The sequence below is a fragment of the Hylaeus volcanicus genome, chromosome 1 (genome assembly GCF_026283585.1).
Source record: "Hylaeus volcanicus isolate JK05 chromosome 1, UHH_iyHylVolc1.0_haploid, whole genome shotgun sequence".
NCBI lineage: Eukaryota > Metazoa > Arthropoda > Insecta > Hymenoptera > Colletidae > Hylaeus > Hylaeus volcanicus.
The window spans coordinates 31,450,869-31,472,294 of NC_071976.1; the positions used below are offsets into that span (position 1 = coordinate 31,450,869).

General features: G+C 44.9%; 1 protein-coding gene across 6 annotated transcripts in view; it reads right to left on the reverse strand.

Moving 5' to 3' along the window:
• Positions 1-771: 771 nt before the first annotated feature.
• LOC128884415 (sodium/potassium/calcium exchanger Nckx30C) overlaps positions 772-21,426 on the reverse strand; it is a 91,021-nt gene continuing 70,366 nt past the window's right edge. For all 6 annotated transcript variants that reach the window (XM_054137867.1, XM_054137858.1, XM_054137849.1 and 3 more), the window contains one exon: positions 772-13,002. In XM_054137867.1, coding sequence (XP_053993842.1) covers positions 12,762-13,002 — 241 coding nt within the window. In that variant the 3' untranslated portion in view covers positions 772-12,761. The remainder of the gene's footprint in view (positions 13,003-21,426) is intronic.

A 21,426-nucleotide genomic window follows, 5' to 3' on the forward strand; every position in this document is an offset into this window, starting at 1 on the left:
GTCTTTATTCGTCGATTGCTATTCGAATAAAATTCTGTCCATCTCTGGGTGGCGGGTGGAAAGAGAGAAAAAAAATAATCGAGCCACGAATAATAAAGGAACGCCGCGGCTGGCAAACGCACGCGTGCACGTGTCTATATGTATACATATATACACTATGCATGCATACATATATACACATATCTTTAGTAACAGTAGTAATGATAATGATAAGAATAATTAACACGAATAACTTGTAATGTACAGAGTGAGCGCGTAGCTGGTGGAAACGACGCGACGAAAACCAAATTGCTCGCAACATTCCTAAATTTACGTTAACAATCTTAAAATTTCAAACTCTCGTTCGTAACTAATGAACGCAACAATTGCTTTAACGTCGATGAAATGAATCTCGCGCGTACAGCGAGACCTCGAGTCGCAGCTTGCGTCCTGTATATCGAATACATTATAAATTAGTACAAGTATTAAAACAAGGCCGAAAAGGATGTAACGTGGGTCTCGCGAGATATGAAAACATCCACCGATCTGAAAGTCCTCGAAAGAATACGATCTGTACAAAGCGGCTTACGCAGGAAAAGCTCTGAAACGAATTAACCGCTCGAGTCGAGGGCTCGCTGTACCCGATAAAAATTCTACCCCTGGTTCGCCAATTCGTTTTCGCGTTTTCATCGTATCCGTTCCACCGATTACGCGCGTTCGTCAACGAAATTTCCGCTTCGTCTTTCCTCTCGCGTCCCGCCTTTCGCTCTTTCGATGTTTCCCTTTCTTTCGTTTCTTTTTCTTTTTTTTTTTCTTTTCTTCCTTCGTTTTCATCGTCTCTCACACAAACGACGAATATCGATTCGACGACGTTCGAGCGATCCTGCAACTGACCAGAGAAGAGATTTTTGTTTGTCTCGTTATTCTTCGTTTTCGTTTACTTATTATTTTTGTTATTTTTTTTTCTTTTTTTTGGTTTGTTTTGTTTACGTTTGTTTAAAGTTACTTTTGCTGCGTTTTTCATCGTATAACATGTAACATGAGAAATCGTATCTTATTCGTTAAAGACATTCCCTACACAACACGGCTACGGTAATGCGTCATGGATATGTGCGCAAGTGCGTGTGAAGAATGTAGGGAGAGAGGGAGAGCCAGAGAGGCAAAGCGGAGTAGGGGAACAGATTGAACGGTTAGGAGCGGGGAGGTTATAGAAGGAGTGGGGGGTGGGGGTGGGGGGCAGGCTGGGAAAGGTTGATGGCGTAGCGATGGTGGGAGCGCGGTAGGGGAACAGGGGTTTGAATTCAGGGAGTTGTCGAAGTGTGTCCGCACGTACGCGCGCATACGCACGTGCGCACATAGGCACACGTTTTTTTTTTTCCATTTTTTTTTTCTTTAATGTTTATATGTATAGATTTTTCTGTATATAATTGGTAATCATTGATTTTTTTGTTTTCTGTTGTTTGTTGGGTTGCTTCAAGTTAACTAGCTTCTTCGAGTATGTATATATATACACATAGGTATATGTACAGTACATATGTATGTGAATATATATATATTCGCTATTACGTAATAGTAACATGTACGCTCGACAAGTGCGCTGACTTTCTTCTCTATCTCGCACACACATATACACACACACACACGCACGCACACTCGCTCACCGTATCTCGCGCGTTCTCTCTTTCTCTCTTTCTCTCGCTCTCTCCCTCACGCACGCTTCAGCTTGCCTATAGTTAATGTTCTACCTGTATTGTATATAACTACAACGCTATGGTAGACAACAACAAGTAATATTAATCCTAAACTTGTTTCACCTGCATTTTTTTTTTTTTCTCTACGTCGTATTCGTATATGCCGTAAAAATGTTGTATATAATGATATTAATATTGTAATATATATATTCTGTTTTATTGCACGCGGTTGTTGGCCGCGGTGGCGTCGGTACATCGAACGAACATGGAGATATCCGATCGATTGTCATCGATTTCGTATCGGGCTGGGTTTACAAACGCTTTCGAAGCACTTTCGCATCGAAAGGGGCACGACTCGAGTAAATCGCCGGGCACGTTTTCGCGTACGCATCCTCGATATATGTGTATCATCGATCGCGGAAGAACGATCGGCCGTGGACCAATCGTCGATCCCTGTCGCTCGTTCGATACCAGGACCCACCGTGGCAACGTTTTCATTTAACATCAGCCTGTTACATTTTCATTTTTTCGTTTTTTTTTCTTTTTATCAGCGAGATTTTCCACTACGCTCCTTTTTGTTTCATCGCGCTCGGAATCCTCGTCGGCGCATGACTCGCCCACGCGATCAGCGATTTATTTATTTTATTTTTTTTTTTATTTTTTACTTTTTTCCTCTAGGTATAAGCCCAAAAATCATCCTGCGTGAAGTGTAAATAACACGTGGTCGTTGGTGCAGCATATTTTTGTCTTTTGCCCCTTACACCCCCCCCCCGCCCCGCCGCCCCACCCCACTTGGCTTCGAGGATCGCGGCTCTAAACCCGACGCCCAAAGTACGAAATTTGTTTTTTTTCTCTTTTTTTATTTTATTCCTCATCTATTCGTGATATTCTGAGACGAAAAAAAAAAAAAACGAAAAAGCGTGGTCGTCCATCGAGAAGATCGATTTGCCGTTTAAACGTTAATCGACGGGTATCACAAAAATCGTCAAATCGAACGCTTGTCGAGACCTCTCGTTGTTTCTCGAGCAAATTGCACGCGCACGCTGCAATCCGTAGTAAAATTCATAATATTTATCATTTATGTATATATGTATATGTACGTGCTATGCGGGTTTCGTCTAATTCGCATGTACCCTAAATATCCGCGAGAAACAGAATTCGGTCGTTGCGCGTCCGTGTTTAACCCTTTCGTTGCCGCCATACCCCTATTTCGCCATTTTTGTCCTCTTACATATTACGATAGCAAACAAGTTTTCCGTTTTGCGTTGCGCTCTGGTCTGTTTAAATATCCGAAGAAAAAAAACGCATAGAGAGTTCGTACCCGAAGTCAAAGGCATTCTGTTTCTACCTGTGATTACTCCCGAAGGAACGAGACCTGCCTCGACTTCAACAGAGAACGCTCCACGCGCGACTACTAGACATCAAGTTGCAAATATCGAGTAGAAATAACGAACTATGTAAATTTGATCCAAGAATGTAAGATTAAAGGAAGGAATTTAAAATTCTAAGGGGTTCGCTACCTCCTCAACGGCGTTCCGGGCATAATAACTACGAATAAATTTTTATTACGCGAGAAGAAGACTCGCGCGTAACGATTACACCCTTTGCAGACGGCGGCTGGATATACCAGACGACATACTTTCACCTTTTTGGACATACATCGGGAAATTGTCTACGAATCGCCGTGAATTAATCGAAATTGGTTTCCCCGATACGTATGTAACGATACGTCGAATCGAAATAAAGCGTGCACAGCGAACAGAGTAATTTTCGAATACGCGTCGTTCACCTGCGTTTCCCTAACGTTCGTGCTCCAAAATGTCCGGTCTGCAAAGGGTTAATTAACGAATGAATCTTCGCGGATGTTTCGCTCTCGTGTGTTCGATTCGTTTTGAATTGTATTCGCTGGCGAGGGGCCTGAAAGGGCGAAAAATGGACCAACAACGACATATATTCGCACGCACGAGCGAAAGAAAGCGTTACCGTAATAAAATCATCCTATCCGCGGATTCTCTCACCCCGAACGTATACAACGTTAGAACCTTTACATATTTATATGCGCTTGTATGTAATATAAGTATGTATATGTATATATATGTATAATGGTTGTATTATTTATAAGATTTATCATTTTATCCGTGTACCCAGCTAGGGTTCAGCGGTAACCTAGGTTTTTTCATTTTCTTCTCTGTTTACCTCGTAAAATCCGGATCTCTCAACTACGGTCGTATTCCAATACGTCTACTACTGCGGCGATGGACGGGGGTAAAACCCTATGTAATGCGACGAATTCAACAATGACAATCATAAAATATATATATATGTATGTATGTATGCATGTATGTATATGTGTGTGTGTGTGTGTGTGTGTGTGTGTAGGTGTTTGTGTTTATATATATATATACGTGAAAAAAGAATCGGAACAAACGAGATCGCACGTATATACGTATGTGTACATAAGTGGCTTTGTGTGTTGTGTGTGTATTGTGTGTATGTAACTAATCACAAGAGACATGGCATACGCCGAAGATCGATAATTACCTGGCCACTATCTTTCACGCGTGCAATCTCCGCGCGACGCGCACACACACGTCCCTATATAGTATACAGTAGTGCGTGTGCGTACGTCTGTGTGTGCGCGCCCGCGTCCAACAACAATCGATCTGCACGCGATCGAACATTTTCGCTCGACAGGCCCGGATCACGACCCCGAAAACAGTATATATATATATAATTTATTTATTCGTTTAATACGCATTATAATATAATAATCTTTAATCATATAGAAACTCTGTAACGCTTTTTGTATCTCTTTTTCTCTTTCCCCCACCTAAATATCTTACGATTTTATAAGTATACCTCTATTAATACCGCTAAGTGATCAGTTTTACATCTTATTAATCGTCAACGTCTCTTCCTCTTTGATATGTGCGTTCGCGCCTTGTCGTTTGCCAATAGAATAATTACGTTTTAAGCTTTTAAGCGGAATTTGTCTTCTCCTCTTCGCCTCTTCTGCTCCGTTTCGCTTCCCATTCACGCGTACAACACGCATAAGCGCCACCGTCCTCCCAGAGATGGGCCAAACTCTCATCCGAACAAACGATTCCTGGATAACAGGAAAACGAAACTTTGTAGACGAAACGAATTATATTTCATCTGGAACGTACAAGAACCGAGGAACATCTCCAAGTACCGAAACATTTCTACGTACCAACGATTCATTTAGGAATGTTTTGAAACCTTAGGAGCTTGTCACGTTAATATTATTAAACAAATACAGTTTTAACCCATCTCTGGCTCAGCTTGTATGTGCGTCCCGTTCGCAGTGTCCGCTCAGGTTCTTCGTCGATCGACGAAACTGACGATAATCGGTACAGCGTCGCTCGACCGGATGGAGAACAGGGAGAACAAATTTACCCGTTCCGATGTGTACACACAGAGGCAAATTGCCCGACAAGCTGACGCCCTTAGGCTCCTATCGTCGCGGGATCACGTCTTCATCCAGACCAACCCGGTTTCGCAACTGCTTGACATATCACGCGCGAATTCGTCCGATCCACGCTACCCGACCGAAATTCAAGGCTTCGGGTCCTCCAATCGGCGAGAACGAACCTAATCGTACGTCCTAATAATCGAACTCAGCGTCGAGAAAGGCCTACCCTGTATCGACTAGAAGTTAACTAACACCGTTTCTCGTTTCCGCGTTATCCCCGAGCGAACGGAAAATAAATAAAATCACGTTCGAATACGAAAGAACCGAGAAATACAATACTCCTCGCCGCTGGAACGAACGTAACCTCTCGATCAGCCTAGGCGCGCGTCTGGCTACATACTCGTTCGCGTGCCGACAGCAATTAAACGTCCCGGTCGAAAATGCTCGTACTTTCGCGAGTGGTCTACGTATAAATACGTCGAATGCGAAACGAATTTCTCTACCTCGGGGACCAATTATTTCGAGTCCGAATTTTACAAATTTTTACTCGCAACGAGTTGTCCGCGAGGTATGGATCGTTTTCGCGTCTCGAACGAAGAAAGACCGATCTTTCGACACCGTCTTCGTAAGGACTTAGAAGATGTCGAAGTACGACGCCATCTTTGTCGACACGCGTGCGTGCGTACATCGTTTCGCGCTTTGGTTACATTGCATGTACTTTACGTGCATCGACGTTCTCGGCAACGCGAGGTTCGACTTACAAACGATCGCTCTTACGTAACGCGCGTTTATATAAAAATGATTCTCGAGCCGGCGAACGTTGAATCGGCCACGGCGACGTGCCTCTCTCTCTCCCCCCGCCCCCCCCCCCAACCCCTGTACGTTTCGCTAATGTCTCGAGTTCGATGGTCAGGATCGAAACTCCGTGTCCCCTTTAACGATGTTTATCCTAAGGTATTATAAAGTACAAATTACGAGCGCGATAGCACCTCGAGCCTCGAACGTTTCCCTCGGTCGACCTTCGCCTTATCACGCGATTTCCAGTTCATCCCTCCACCCTCCTCCACCCACCCTTCCGATACATATACCTTTCTCCATTAATCTCGTCCTCGTACACTTCACGGTATTTTTGAAGTCGAAACGTCCGTAGTACGGTTCTGCTTCGAATAACGCTCGAAAACTGGGTCAATTATCAACACGCGAGGCGAGGAAATTTTGAATGAGTTTTGATCGCGAATCCGAACGACTTCAACGCTTGTCTCCGTACCCAACCATACGAACACCTAAATTTTTCCGCTCCCGCGATTCCTTTTGAGGGGCGATCGCGAGAGGAACTCGCTGGAGAGAAAACTTCGAAGCTCGAGTGGTCCTTCTCGGTTCGTCGTCGGTGTTCGACGCGGGATCGCTTTTCCGCTACCGAGATGAATGTTTCAGCGCAAAGACGGGGATAGTTTTTGAACGAAATGAAGTTTAAAATTAAATTAAATTTCGCATCGAACAGAGAGAAGCTTACTCGAAGAACCGTCCGATTGAATGAACGTAGAAGATTACGGTGTCCCTATTCGTCGTCTATTATTCGAATAAAATTCTGCCGATCTTCGGGTCGACCAACGATGTTCGAACACCCACGACGTTGAACCTTTTGTTTCGCGCGTTACCTCTAACTCTTCGACGAGCTTTGTACGAACGAATAAATAAAACATCTATCGATTTCCCCGGTCGTCGTAGTCGATTCTAGTTGCAGCATGATCGGTCGTCGCGATATCGGTACATCGCGCCACGGTAACAAATGTTTGATTGAAAACGTTTAATCGAGGCTACAGAATCTCTCCCTCTCACGCACGCAGGTACACAAATACACTCTTCGGCTCTTTCTCTCTCTCTCTCTCTCTCTCTCTCTCTCTCTCTCTCTCTCTCTCTATTGCTCGGCGTGGTGCTAAAAACACTAGATCGCAAAAAAGGGGCGCCGCCGTATTTGTTTGTCTTTTTTTCAATTTTTCGTTAGAACGTTTATGTTGATCGGTGATCGATACCTCGGGAAGATCGTATTGTGCATCTTTCGCTACTTGCTTTCACGTTATCGTTTTACAAGAACTATTAAGAAACGCTACGGTCCTATCGGCTATGTCTCGCTAATGGTTTCTTCTCCCCTCCCTTCTTCGATTAAACTTCTATACGCTTTTTATACTAGCTCGATTCGGAATTCCATGGTCGGTCGAACCTTCTTCCGTCTTGCTTCCATTTCTGCTGTCTCTCGTTTCGCCCAGGCCTGGGCAAAATTCTTATCCGAGGAATACGAATTCGAATAAAAGAATAAAAATTTAGCTGCGCGACTCATCGATCGAATAAGCGTAGCGATACTACACCGTGTACAAATAAAACATGGTAGTTGGTCGTCCATTCGAATAAAATTTTGCACGTTCCTGGTTTCGTGCGAGTACCTCGGTAGCTTGTAGCCCTCGATTGGTCGCGTTCGATCGGTTGCACAGCCGAGAAAAACGGCCTCTCGGTCAGAAGCGTGTATAGTAATCGCGGCAGGCACGTCGTCTTCCAGGAAGCTGGCTCGATCGATCGGGAAACGAGGGCCTATTTCCCGACGAACGTCCAGTCGTTTGCTTCCGAGGACACTTGGAAGATTCCTCGCAGAAGTGTAGGTAGACGATAAGGCGAACGGCTGACACTCTGACGCGACGTTCGACGTTCGAAATCCTGCTGCCAACGTTTCCTCCTCAATCCCTTGTACCAATCGCATCCTGGTTTCTCGGTTACGTCGATTCTTCTCCCTCTACGATAATATTTTTTCAACGATGGTGGTCGGTATACCAGGTCTTCGAGGACGGTGTTCGCTGTCGACAAACGCAGGTCACACGCGCCGGAAGCCAGAGATGAACAAAATTCTTATTTATTTATGTGTTTACTGGAATCGGGCCCTTTTTGTACGGGGTAAAAAGGAAAGCAAGAATAACACGTCGAGAATGTGTAACTCGGTATCAGAGGTGTATAAAAAACATGACGGAAATTGGTGTTGGAGAAAAAGATGAAGCGGACGCAGCGAAGATGGACGAGATTTCCAATTAAAAGTAATACGTGAAATTACTTCCGATCCGTTACCGATTCAAACACTTTCTCGCCTATTTCTCGAGCAAAATTCTACCCATCCCTGCCTCGAGAGGGTGTGTAACCTGCTGAATCGCGAGCTTCCTTTCTTGCACACTGGCCAAGAGTACAGAAAGGTGCAGTAAAACGTTCGAAGCACGCGCGAAGACCAATCTCGTCGTCGAATCGGCTCAAGCACGCGTGTCCCTCTTCCTGTCTTCCTCCTCGTTGATTTCCCCCGGCTGGCTTTTGTTCACCTCGTGTTCCTTCGTTTCGATTCTCCGCGTCAGCTCCTCGCGTCTCGTGACGTTTCATTCGTGTTTGTTTCTTTTTTTGTTCTATTTTTTGGGTTATTTTTTTCTGGTTTAGTAAAAAGCTAGGCCGCTGTTAGGCGTTCAGGCGGTTTCCGGATTACGCGACACGTTGCTTGTTAATTTCTTTTTTTTTTTGCTTACTTTTTTGTTTGTCGTAGTTAGTCCCTCTCGTCGAACAGTTTACTTTAGCGAATCAACGTTCTCCTCGGCCACGTCGTGTGTACCTTAGACTTAATCGATATCACGTTAGAACTATTATTATATTCTACGCGTTTAAAACGTACTTTGAAACATTTCATATATAATACAGAATCTGTTTTAACGTTAATTAAAAATTTGTTCAACTTTCTCTTCGCCGCCTCTGTCTCGCGCTTCTCTCACACGCACTTTCGCACCTGTACACGTTTCTCTCCCGCTCTTCTCGTTCGCTCTCTCGTACTCTCTGTTTCTCTTCGCGTGTACATGTAACAACGATGGTAGTAATGATAATAATAATGGTAATAATAATCCGTAATAATAATTCAACATCGTTTCTAGCGGTATCACCATAGCGTGTCGTTTAGCGTGACATCGAAAACTCCAAAGAATGGTAGCGAAAAAATAGCTTAGTGATTATCGGCCTCGGCTAGGGATCACGGAACCATCACCGCGTTCCAGCCAGAGATGGACAACGGTTTCGTGCGCAAATTTTATATAACCAGTACAGAATAAACAATATCCACTCTCGTTGCACTCGTTATCTATTATTCAAACGAAATGTTGCCCATCTCTCATTCCAGGTCGCGTGACCTCCTTCCTCGGTTCCCTTTTCTAGCTCGAAATAGTTCAATTGGATTCCCGCTCCGTGATCCCACGCTTTCGTGTTTCGCTAGCTTTCGTTCGAAACGGAACGCCGCTCTGCGACTCGATCCTAACGCGATTTACCATCAAGAGGTGCGGAGCAAGCGTCGCGGGTGCTCGATTCAAACGTGGTCAGAGTTGGGCATCGTAATCGATCGTCGGATTAATCGGTAAACGTGAAACATTCTTCAGATTCCGGAATCGTAATTCGCCAGTCCCCGGAGTTCATCGCGAATACTAATCTCGACTAGAAATCATTTTTTAACCGTCGTTGTAAATTATTCATCGATCGTTAGCCACGATTACAAATTATATGTCAACCGTTGATCCTGATTACTGATCACGAATTATTCATTAATCGTTATTCATGAGCCGTTAATCCTGATTACTGATTACAAATTATTCATGAATCGTTAACTCCGACTGCTGATTACGCGAGTAATCATAATCACGGATTAGATATTGCCCAACGCAGGAGTATATACGATCAGAGCTGTCGGTACGACGTTCCGTCTCCAGCATGTGTTCCGTTAGTTTCTCTACGCGTTTAGGAAGGTTCGATTTATTCGCATGCCTCTTACGTAGACTAGTTTGCTGAATAGTAGAGTAATCGAGTTTAAAAACGATCGCGCTCGGATCCGGAGGCGCGCGTACTGCGTTCGCGACACGAACGCTTCTTTACGTGTAAGAAAGCAGGGAATAATAGCAGCGATAAAAACGCCAAGGTATATTGCTTCGGCGTATCGAGCAATCCAAAAAACGGACAGAATTTTTGCACCCGCGTCGGTGAGGCTCGTTTCACGAACGTAACGTGGAAAGATCGCGTTCGACCCTCGTTTTCGTGTCTCGTAACCAGAATCGACGCGTCCGCTCCGAGCACAGGGTGCAGACGGACTCTGCCAATCGACTGGTTCGTTCTTAACCGACTTCGATTCTTAGTTGACAGTCCAGAGACGAGCGAAATTATTCGCGTCAAAACTCCTCGCAAAGGACAAAAGATAATATTTCGAAGCAAAGACAACGCAAGTCACGCGAATGATTACATTTAAATGAAACGGAAGCAGACCTCTATGGAATTCTACCCGTCTCTGGAACGTCCAGCGGAACGGAATTTAGTTGGCTGTCCACTGCTTTTCGATTCCCGCGTTTTCGTTTGCGACACGATGCAATTTCAAGGCAGAAACGGGCGACGAAACCATTCGTGGACAGCGCTGAACGAGAACAACGTTCGCGAGCGACGTCTACTTCGAACGATTATTGGAAATAATTAACTCTGCTTGCCTTTCGTTAGTTTTCATTAAACGAAACGGACGCACGGCCTCGAGTGCTTTTGTGCCCGAACGAACGCTAAAAAGTAATCATTCGCGGGCCGGAAGGGGTCTGCAAACAACCGGTTGCCTCGTATATTAAAGAATCATTTCGCAAATAAAGACTTATTTTGACAGAGAATTCACCGTTCGTCCGTAACACGATAATCCGGTTATATTGAAAATCGAGTAAACCGAATGAACGGATAATTTAAATATAACCGTTGCGAAAAACGAAGCGAGATGGCCGCGACGCTTGGATTTATTTCATCGAAAATACCAACCGAATTCCACTTGAACTCTCCGTTCCGTTAAGGGAGATTTACGTTCGCCTCCGCTCGGTTTGTTGCCCGCGTCGTTTTGATTTATTTCTAATCGGTGCATGGAAATGTATCGGCACGCTCTTGTTCCCGAAATCGACGATCATTTCGAAAAAGTGTTTCGAATGACCAGAGCGCGATAGATTATTCCGAGAATTTCGCGAGTCGACGTGGTTCGATTATCTCTTTAAATTAAAATCGTTCGAAGTAACGCGTCACTAGCGCGGCAAGTCGATCGAGGAGATCGTTGCGAGGCGAATCGCCGATTGGTGAGTCGCGTCCAGGCAGATTTCGCGAGCACGACAGAGTAAAGTCGCTAGATTCTACGATTTATAGGCGAAAAGAGATTTCTGTTTTAGAGAGAGAAATCAGCGAGCGGTCGGGCCTGGGCCGTCCATCGTCGATTCGTGCCGGTTGGATGGGATCGTGCCAAGATATGGGTCGATCGCGATCGGCGATCGGCTCGCCGAGAAATCGCGGGACGAGCCGAGGGTATATACAGTATACTTTTACACGGTTGGGCGAGACGCGTTGTTCCCGTCGCGAAACGATTTTGGCAGTTCGACTAACGCCGCTCGGCGAGTCGCGGATCAAAGTCGAGAGATATCGAGGAACTCGTTTCTACCCTCGTTAGACCCCGTGAACGTCGACGAGCGAGAGTTCGATAAGAAACGAGAGAAAACGTTCGAGGTATCGTCCAACTGTTCGCCAGAGGGGCTGGGTCACCTTTCACCCGCGCTATTTCCAGTTAGGACTGGGATAAATATAAATTTGGACAGGAGTGCTTCTCGAACGATAAAGGAAACTCCGTATTGCAAGGACATAAATTCTCCATATACTGGTCACGGCATGCGCATGATATAAATAAATGTAGACGGAGATGAATACTGTTTAACAAGAAAGAATTTGAAAACGAGACTTTCTCGCGAGTCAAGAGTGACCCAGGTCTGTCCAGCGTCCTAACATCGAACCCCAAGCGTTAATCGTGTCTGGAGAGCGCGAGGATCTAACGAGTGGCGTTCGACGATCGGTTTGTCCTTCATCGAGAGACACTAGAGCTAGAGGAAACCGTAGAGGAAACAGTAGTCATAGAAGAAGAAGAAGAAGTAACAGTAGTAGTAGTAGTAGTAGTTTTAGTAGAAGAAGAAGAAGGTGAAGTAGAACAACAAGAAGAGTAAGAAGAAGAGGAGATAAAAAGGAGTGGCGGAATCGTGGAGGGAGATCTCTTCTAGATAAATACAAAGATTTTTCCGCGCGATCGTTGGCACGATCGGCCGACGCGCTCGCTGCGTCTAAGATAAACCGGCGGGCCCGTTGATCGAACAGGATGCAACGGTCGCCGCGATAATTCTTAACGAGACGAGTATTTTGTTTCAGGTATTTCAAGGTTTATACAATATGTACACGTATTTTTCGACTAGAACAAAAAAAACGCTTCGTTTTTATATACCGTAACCAGTGGTCGACGACGCCGTTTTTCGATCATCGGTGAATCGATGATCGTGGGAGATTTTCGGCGAGGTTCTATGAGGGACAAGGGATCGGGGGATGGCGGGCCAACGGTTTTCGACAGTTCTAATTCTCGGGAAGGCTGACCGTGTCGCGCGTTTCCTCCTCCTCCGATCGATTCGAGGAGGAACGTATTCGAAACTCGTCGAGCCCGATATACTCGCCGACGACGATGATGATGACGAGATGACGAGACCCGTAAATGTGCGTCCATCTACACCGTCCTGTCGTTTGGACCTCTTTCTCGTTCGCGTGCTCCTCGTCCCTGGATCCTAGGCTGGACAGACCAGAATCTCGTACTCGAACATCAGCGAGACAGCGACGAACACGAAGTAGAGGAGGAACATCGTGAACCCGAGGCCCTTGTTCATCCGCCACTTGAAGCAGGCGATGCTCATTATCACGAACAGCAGCATGCAGAACAGGATCGCTATACTGCACACCATGCCCACCGAGTTCACCTCCACGGGCTTTCCGTAGATCAGGCCGTACAGCAGCCACGGTACCGGAAGCCTGCGAACAGAAACGCAAACGGAAAATCGAATCGAATTTCAACGTCGCTCGTATGAAATTCATGCTTCCGACTTCCCTCTGATAACGTTCCTATCATAATATTTGCCGAGTAGAATACATTTCTATTTAATTGTTGTACGCACGTTTCCAGACACTTTATTTTCCATCGTTTTCTAGAATTTTAGAGAATTTTTAGAATACTCGCTATGGAAACGTCGGAACCAATTTGAACAATCCACGGGTCTAAAAGTAGACCGCTGTAATACATCTGGTCGTCCGGTCTCGGCGATTTTTGGTGCTCGAATTCTACCCGATACTCGTACAAACGTAAACAAATGCACGTTACCAACACCGACGACAATTTATCTCGCTAGCCGTTCGATACACAATGCTTGGGAATTGATACGTATTAATGAATATGCAATCGGATTGGTCCCATCGCTGCGTGGGAATATCCGTATCCAGAGCAGAATAAATGCGGAATTACGTTTTTCATCTGGCGGAATTTTTCCGGACGCGAATGAAGTAACGTACTCCGGTTCCACGTACACCCTCGACCCGCCCTGTTTCGTAGCGCGTCGCGTTTGCAGGGACGGGAGCGTGTGTGCGAGGGCGACAGTTTATTCGACGAATTGAGATCAAGTCCGGAACGATCCTCTGCGAACGTAGACACACACGCGCGCAGATGGTCAATGTAAAATTACCAGCTCCCCGATGCAATTTCCAATTCAGACGTCTCCTTTCTAGCTCATGTTGCGAATTAAAAATAAATGGAACCCGAGTCGTCGAGTTTGAAATAATAGAAAATCAAATTGCTGGCCTCGCGAGCTCTGTACGAACGCTCGTCGACACGGTGAATTTTTTACTCGAACGTCTCCTACCTCATAGGTCATCGTCCAATGCGGAACAATACTATTAAAAGACGTCTCTAAAGAGAAATGTAATTCGTTTCTCAGCGAATCAGACTGGGTGTTTATGCGTATTAATATTTTTATAGACACAGAAAACTCTAAACTTCTAAACTTCTAAACGACGACGAGAGACATCAGTGGAAAAAATCGGCCCTGCACAGACGTTCGCGTTCAAGCACGCACGATTTCCTGGCAGCGACACACCCCGTTCGGCAATCGACTCGATCGAAGATCGATTCGGCTCCACGCATCCGTTGTCCCGGTGCCAGCTGGCAAGCTGCCCGAAGAAGGGGACGGCAGGAACGCTCGCGTCGCCTTCGTAGCTCCGCTGCGGCTGCCAGTCGGCGTAAAAACGCGCATACATTTCTCCTAAGACGCGATTGCACCTCGGAGGATTACGATTAGAACGCGTCGGAGAGGAAAATAATGCGCGACGGGCCGCCGCGTCGTAAAGCGACGCTTCTCGCAAGACGATTTATTCGAGCGCGCTCTTTCAGCTCTCGTCCCAGTTTTCGTTTAATCTCTGCGTTCAGAGATCGTCGGGAAACTGACGGCCAGAATAAAGATAAGTCATAAAGTTAACCCTTCGGTGAGGGGAAAAAAAAACAGCGCAAGGGTTGTCTTCGAATATGAAATTTTCACAATTTTCATTCGTCACGTTGATCGCCACGTCACTCATTATACGAGTGACGATGTTATTCACCGAAGAACGAACAAAATTCATTCTGAAAGTCGAAGAAAATAAATTTGAAGTTATATATATAAATAACACAATAAGCGTTTCATTTTGTCATCTTTCAATATCTATTTACATATATTACTGCATTTCTCTATAAATGCATAAAGATTTGCACTCCACTTATTCTGATCGACAGCCGGAAAGATTTAAAGGTGTCGTCGTCTTCTCTTTTAATTTAGATGAGCGTTAAACACGATTAAACAGGTATCAAGCATAATTTCATTCCACAGAACTACACCTATTGCAAACGCGAATACACCAAGGGCACCAGAGTGCATCCTCGCGAGTAAAATGCATTCGCTTGCATTACCGTTTTTATTTCTGTCACTTTTATCCGGTGGTGCTCGTTAGCAGGGCGTCTATTCTTTTACTCGAGCCTTTCGAGCCATTTCATTCTCGACGCGACGTCTGGTATTCTTCTCTCGTCCTTCGGATTCTCTATATTCTAATTTGTCCGGCGCATATTTATCGGCGGAGTTCGTTATCGTCCCATTTTTCAGCGGTAATTCCGGCGTGGCGAGATTTATCGCCGCGGCCCGGCGCGCGCCGAATACGAAGACGTTTAAATTAATCAAGTCAATTAGCCTAATTACTCCCCTCCGCAGCCTCCGTTGCCTTCCCTTTGGCCGAGGGAAATTTTTCTCGAGGAAACACAGCGTGCGCGTAAAATGTTTGGCCGGGCTTTACCGCGTTTCTCTCGTTGAATTCAAGGGCCAATTTCGCGAGTCGCACTTTAGATCTGTATCTTGACGCGACATTGTTTCATCAACGCGATAGTGCTCGTTTCCAGCGAAGTAATTTACGCAATTTCTGTGCGATGTCTTTGTTGTTACTGTTAGGCATAATTGGTCTTGTTTTTCATAAATATAAGATATTTATTTTATCTATGCGTGGCGGTTGATTCCTTTCTGGAACTTTTTTAAAGTATAACGTTGGCATTCATGAGGTACCTCGCCTATGATTTAACACGTTGCTCGTCGTGTCACTCAGAAATGGGCGACAGTGCTTTTCACCGAAGAAATAAACAAAAATTAATTCCGAACGTTAAGTATCAAAGAGAATAATTTTGAATTTCAACAAAGTTACGAAAATAAATACAACGATAAATATTTGCTTGCGTAGTCTCCAATGGTCCGTAAACAAAATTTAATCACAGCAGAAATGTTCGAGTGGCCTTGTCGAACGCGAGGAGGAGGATTGAGAACGTCCAAGATCTGGTTCATAGACAATTACGTAAATTTACGTTTTTAGTCGAGTCGAGCAGAGATTGCTCGCGACGACGCGCTATTCTTCCGAGGGCGGTTAAGGCGCGAGTAATAAGATTACGTCACTTTGAGCCAGCGGAATCTCTCGTTAGCCGCCACTCATCTCGCTGGGAACATGCTCGGCTGATTCTCGTCGGTCCTCTACACGTCCGCCAATTATTTCAGAGAAATCGGAAACTCGCTTCGTTACGCGACGCATCGGAGCTTGCGAAGATCATCGCGAAAAGCCGAGATAAAAAAATTAACCTCGCGACAATCGCTTCGGACACTTGGGTCACGCGAATACCTCCAAGGATCTGCTTACCTCGGTGACGAAAGAGAAATTCGTTCTAAAAATTTCATGGCCCGAAAGAGCATCGCGATTGGGATGAAGCTCGACGGAGACACTTTAGAGTTTTCTTAGGTTTCACTCTCTTAAAACAGTTTCTCGTAAAATCCAATTATACGACGATGTTCAACGCGTCGAAAGACCGCCGTACACGTATTTGCATTTCAATACGGAAAGAATTAACGTTACACCGCATCAAAAATATACGAACGCTCGTCAAAACAAGAATTTTATTAAATCTCGTATCAACTTCATTCGGGACTCTCAAAGACCCTGAGTGAATAGAATGAATCGAAATTCTACTTAGTCTGAAGGGCAAAGGTCAGGTGAAATTATATTCAGCTTCCTAAGGCGATCGCGCGACTAAGAACGCTCGCCGCGAGCGAAATGTTTAGCCAGAAAACGGAGGTTATTACGGAAGAATTATTGGAGCCGTACGAGGACCATAACTTAGAAACAAGGTCAAACGGAGCGTATGTTTGACTGGTAGCCAGTTCGGTCGTTCTTTCGCCCCGCGTGAGAAGCTAAAAGCGAGGACAATTAGTCGGGCGTGTCGGTACGTTTCTGAATAGAGAATTTTTACGCAGTATAAGAGCTGGTATCGCGAGCTTTTTCCCTTTCGCGTGTCGGATTACACGCAAAGTTTCCGTGAGGCTTTCAATCGATCCCCCTCCCTCGCCGCGAAAAGTCGGGACGTCTTCGACGAACGGAAATTGCTCGACGTCGGGAACGATTACTTCTTGAAAGGGGCTAAAGAAACGGCCTCCCGACAGATTCGCTATCGGCCCCTATTGGAAATATCGGAAACGTGCACGCGGCCACAATGTATTTAATTGGATAATATAGATACAGGTCGCTGGGTTGCTTAAATCAATCGTTTCGTCGTTATTGTAAACGACGGGTCGGGCCCTCGTAACCGTGGCGCCGATAGCCTCGATACGACGAAAATTGGGGACAAATTTTTGGGACGCGAATCGTTGATCAGGTGGGAAATAGAATAAAAGAATTTGACGTGCTCGAAAAAGATAGAAGCGAGCGACGATACACTGAGTGAGTGTCTAGGAATAGGAATTTCGTAGTATTGAGCATTCGCTCATAACCGCGTTGGATCACTTCTGTTCTGCCTTTTGTTTATCGAGCCTTACTTTGAAATTCATTTCTCGTTTTATTTTTGCAATTCAACCAGACTACATATACTCATGTTTTACGTGTTTTCTGTCGTTGTTCTTTTAAGGTCACTCGGCTGAGGTCCTTAGGCGCCGTTTCCGTTCCTAGCCACGAGGGGGCGGAGCTTATTTCTACTTTTCTTTTGGTTATTTCATTTGGAGTCCTGAGGAATTTTGGACAAACGTCGCGATTAATTAAATGGCTGATACAGTATCGTCTCGAAATAAGAAACTCGCTATCCCCGCCTTTTTGCTTCAAGTCGCCCGGCGAGTGAGAGGTCCGAAAAAAATTCTATATTACTAGTGCTAAAATGAGAGAAAGCATGTTACGTTCTATCCTTCCCCAAAGAATGACACTCGTGCTCGAGCGATCACTTGATAGTTTGTCGCTACACCGAACACCCTGTTTCATCTACGGGTTCGTCCTCGTCTCGCTCGGGAACAAAGTCAAGCCAAATAGGATACCACCCTCGAAATAAGAAACTCGCCGGTCCCGACCGAGTAGCTTATTTCGAGACAGTTTGTACAGGGCATTGGAACCAAAACGTGTCAGCATAGTTTCCTGAAGTTTTGCTCAAATTTATTCCTCGAAGGTGCCTCGTGCACCCTTCCATGGACACCTTGGAGGATGTTAAACGTCCATATTCGGGCCAGCCAAGGAACATTGAAATTCGGGGCGATTAAGTTAAGAAGCTCGACCGTCTCGGGGCTTATCGGAGTTTCGAAAGTTTTCAAGTCCTTTTGGGATTCTTTAAAGGCTATTAAATCTTCGGAGATTTTTCGAATTCTCGAACGGGGGACTCCCTCGACCCGAATAACACCGCGACCGAATCGCTCGAGAGGCTGGCGTGAGTGGGAACCGAATGCCCGGTCGCCAGTTATTGTACCAAGCTGGATTCGAACGGCCGCGAGAAACGTATAAATTGGAATTTCACCAAGAGGAGGAGACGTGCAGAATTGGTCGTTGCGCCGGTCCATTGAAGTATTCTCGCTATTTCTCTGTAATGGCGTACGCCATTCGTTCTCCGTCGCCGTCCCAGCCAGCCTGCACTATTATATCGTTGCCGCGCGAAATAGCAAACATTCCGTACCAGACGCGACTCATTTTCCAAAGATGATCCATCGGAGGCGATCACGGAGCCACGCGTGGATCCTTTTCTCACGGTGATGTCCCACTGACCGCGAATATTCCTCTGATTCCCTTCGTGCCATCGACGTTCATCTCTCTCTACTGGAACAGCTTTGCTCGAAGCATTTTCGTAAAAAAAATTGCCACGTACACTGGCAGACTGATACTCTTGAAGATGTCTAGACTATTGGAATCCACGTAATAAAACGCTTATTGTGGTATTTATTTTTCTAACTTCATGGAAATTCAAGAATTTCATTCAAGTTTATTTTCTTTGATGCTGAACATTCGGAATTAATTGTGTTTAGTTCTTCGGTGAAAAGCACTGCCAGTCATATGCGTGGATGATGTGGCATTCAACGTGTCCAAGTGTGTAATTGGACGCGAAACAAAAGGATATTTGTGGGAATCTTGAACGTGTAACGTAGGAGGTTCGAGTTTGAATGTACGAATAGAAACACTTTCGAGGATGACTCGTAGAATTTGTGTTGAGAAATGCTGGGGAGTTGACCTAACGAAATAGTATTTAGATAATGACACGGAATGTAGGCCTTGCGAGCAGTGGAATATTCATCGAGCGCATGAATACTTTCATGCGAACGTCTTCCTTGGGTCTAACCTTAGGTTATCTTCGGATGTAACTGAATATATGTAACGCGAGGGTACAAAACCAACCGAACAAATCCAGTTTCGATTCACTCGAAAATTGTGCGTCCGATGGGAAATAAAATACCTAATTAAAAAGCTATCTGATCGAGGCATGACACGATAGTTTTCGCTCGAAATAGTTCGAAATGGAAGCTATTGTTCGAAGGAGGGCAAATCGATCTCGCGGGAGATGAGAGGCTTTCCTTAAACGTATCTAGTTTCGTGTGCATTAGCGACAAGCTTCCAGGAGCACGTATACGGCCGGCAGATTGTGTGTCTCGCGTGAAAATCGCTATAACCGATGCCCTCGATAACCGCGACGCGATGGCCGCTTATAACCGAGCCGCGTAAATCCATACGCGACCTACATAGGACTGCGGAGAAAACAAATACCGATGAATTATCTCTCGCCGGACCAAGGGAAACGACGTTCCTGGTTTTATTGTTCGGATTAGTCCCCTCCGATTGACACGACCGAGCCATCGTTTTGCTTTATGCATTTTCCCATCGAACCTGCTATTCCTTTCATAACGTTCCACGACACTTTTTCAAAACTTTTCCCCTCGCTAAACGCTTTTTACATTTATTTTCGCCTATTTCTTTTTTTTTTTTCATTTTTACGTTTTCGCTTCGAGCATTTTTCGTAAAGAGACATTTCGACCATTTCCGTATTTATGGCGTTGTTCCCGTGTTTCAACATTTTTCGACTATATAATGAAATGAAGCGGTTGTATGTAATTGTTTTTTTTTTTTTGATACTCGTGTCACCGTTCAGCGTCTGGTTTTAGAGAATCGTGGAAATTATGAAAATTAATACGCGGACTACCGGGTGCGCGTGTAGGTAAGCCACATTTTAATTCTGGTTTTCGAAGAAAACCGTCGAAATTATACAAACGAGAATGCGGGCTACTTAATATGTATGTTGGTAACCTACGTTCTAATCCAGGATTTAAAAAAAAAAAAAAAAAATTGTTAAAATTATGAAAATTAAAATACGGGCTACTTAATCTTTAGTCGAATAGCCTGCATGTTAATACGGGTTTTCGCTCAAATTGTTGAAATGAAGAAAATCATGTACAAGTATGGACGACTTGATCTAATCTGTATTTTAATTCTGGCCTTTAACGAAAATATGAAGATTTATAAGATTAAAATGCCGATTACCTAACTTGTATATAAGCAATCATTTTCATAATTTCCACAAACACGATAACGCTGAATAAGACAAACAGTGGAATCGTCTGTTCGACAAAATGCTTAGACAGTGTAATAGTTATCGGTCGAAAACGGAAGTTTTGATAAGACACGACACAGTTGCGAAGCGTTTATGGATCGTAACAGATGAACGAACGATCGAAAATCGCTCGTGAAACCAAAGAAATGACTTATTCAGACGTAAATGTTGACTTTTTATCGACGACGGAACTTTAGAGGGAGTTAACGTTTCACGGTCGATTAGAAATCGCAGGGGAACGACGACGGGGAACCGAAACCTATCAAACTATCGCGTCCTCCCTTCCCAACGTCTCTTATTTCCTGCGAAGCCGGTGTTCCGTGTACGGCAAAAGCTTTTCCCGGTCGAAACTCCGAAACGAAGCACAAAGGCGACGCTCCTTTGTGCCGGATGGGGTCCCTTGCGATCGTAGGGACTCGAACCTGACGCTGGGATATCGTCTCTGTGCACAGTGCCGTGCGAAACTTCACGGACAGATGCTTTTTCGAGCTTCGCTTCAAACGGGAAAAACAAAAATGAACTTAGAATAACGTAGGACCAAAATACAGCGTGCCGGAGATGACTGTAACGAGCCACGAGTCTGAGAGGATGTTTGTTTCTGCTCGACTGCGGAGATTGTTTAAAAATTACAAGTCTTCGTCTACGACGAGGAATAAAAATAGTACACAGGCAATCCCATCCCACAGGCGTCCCAAACATTGAAGAAAAAATGATTCATTCGTTATGTTGTGCCCTGACACCCGATTATTGCAACATATGATCGACCATCGCTAATCGAGTAACGACCCGATTATGCCCGGTCAAGAATGTCCGAAATCAGCGACATACTTTGACGCGAGGACTGCAAGCTTGCAGCACTCGCGCCCGGCAACATGACCATATTTGGTCATGCCCGATTGCCAACAAAGACTATAAAAACAATAACACCTTGTAAAAGACAGTTCTGAGCACATTTTAAATAAAGTCATTGTTGAGAGCACATCGCTGGAGTTACGATCCTTCGA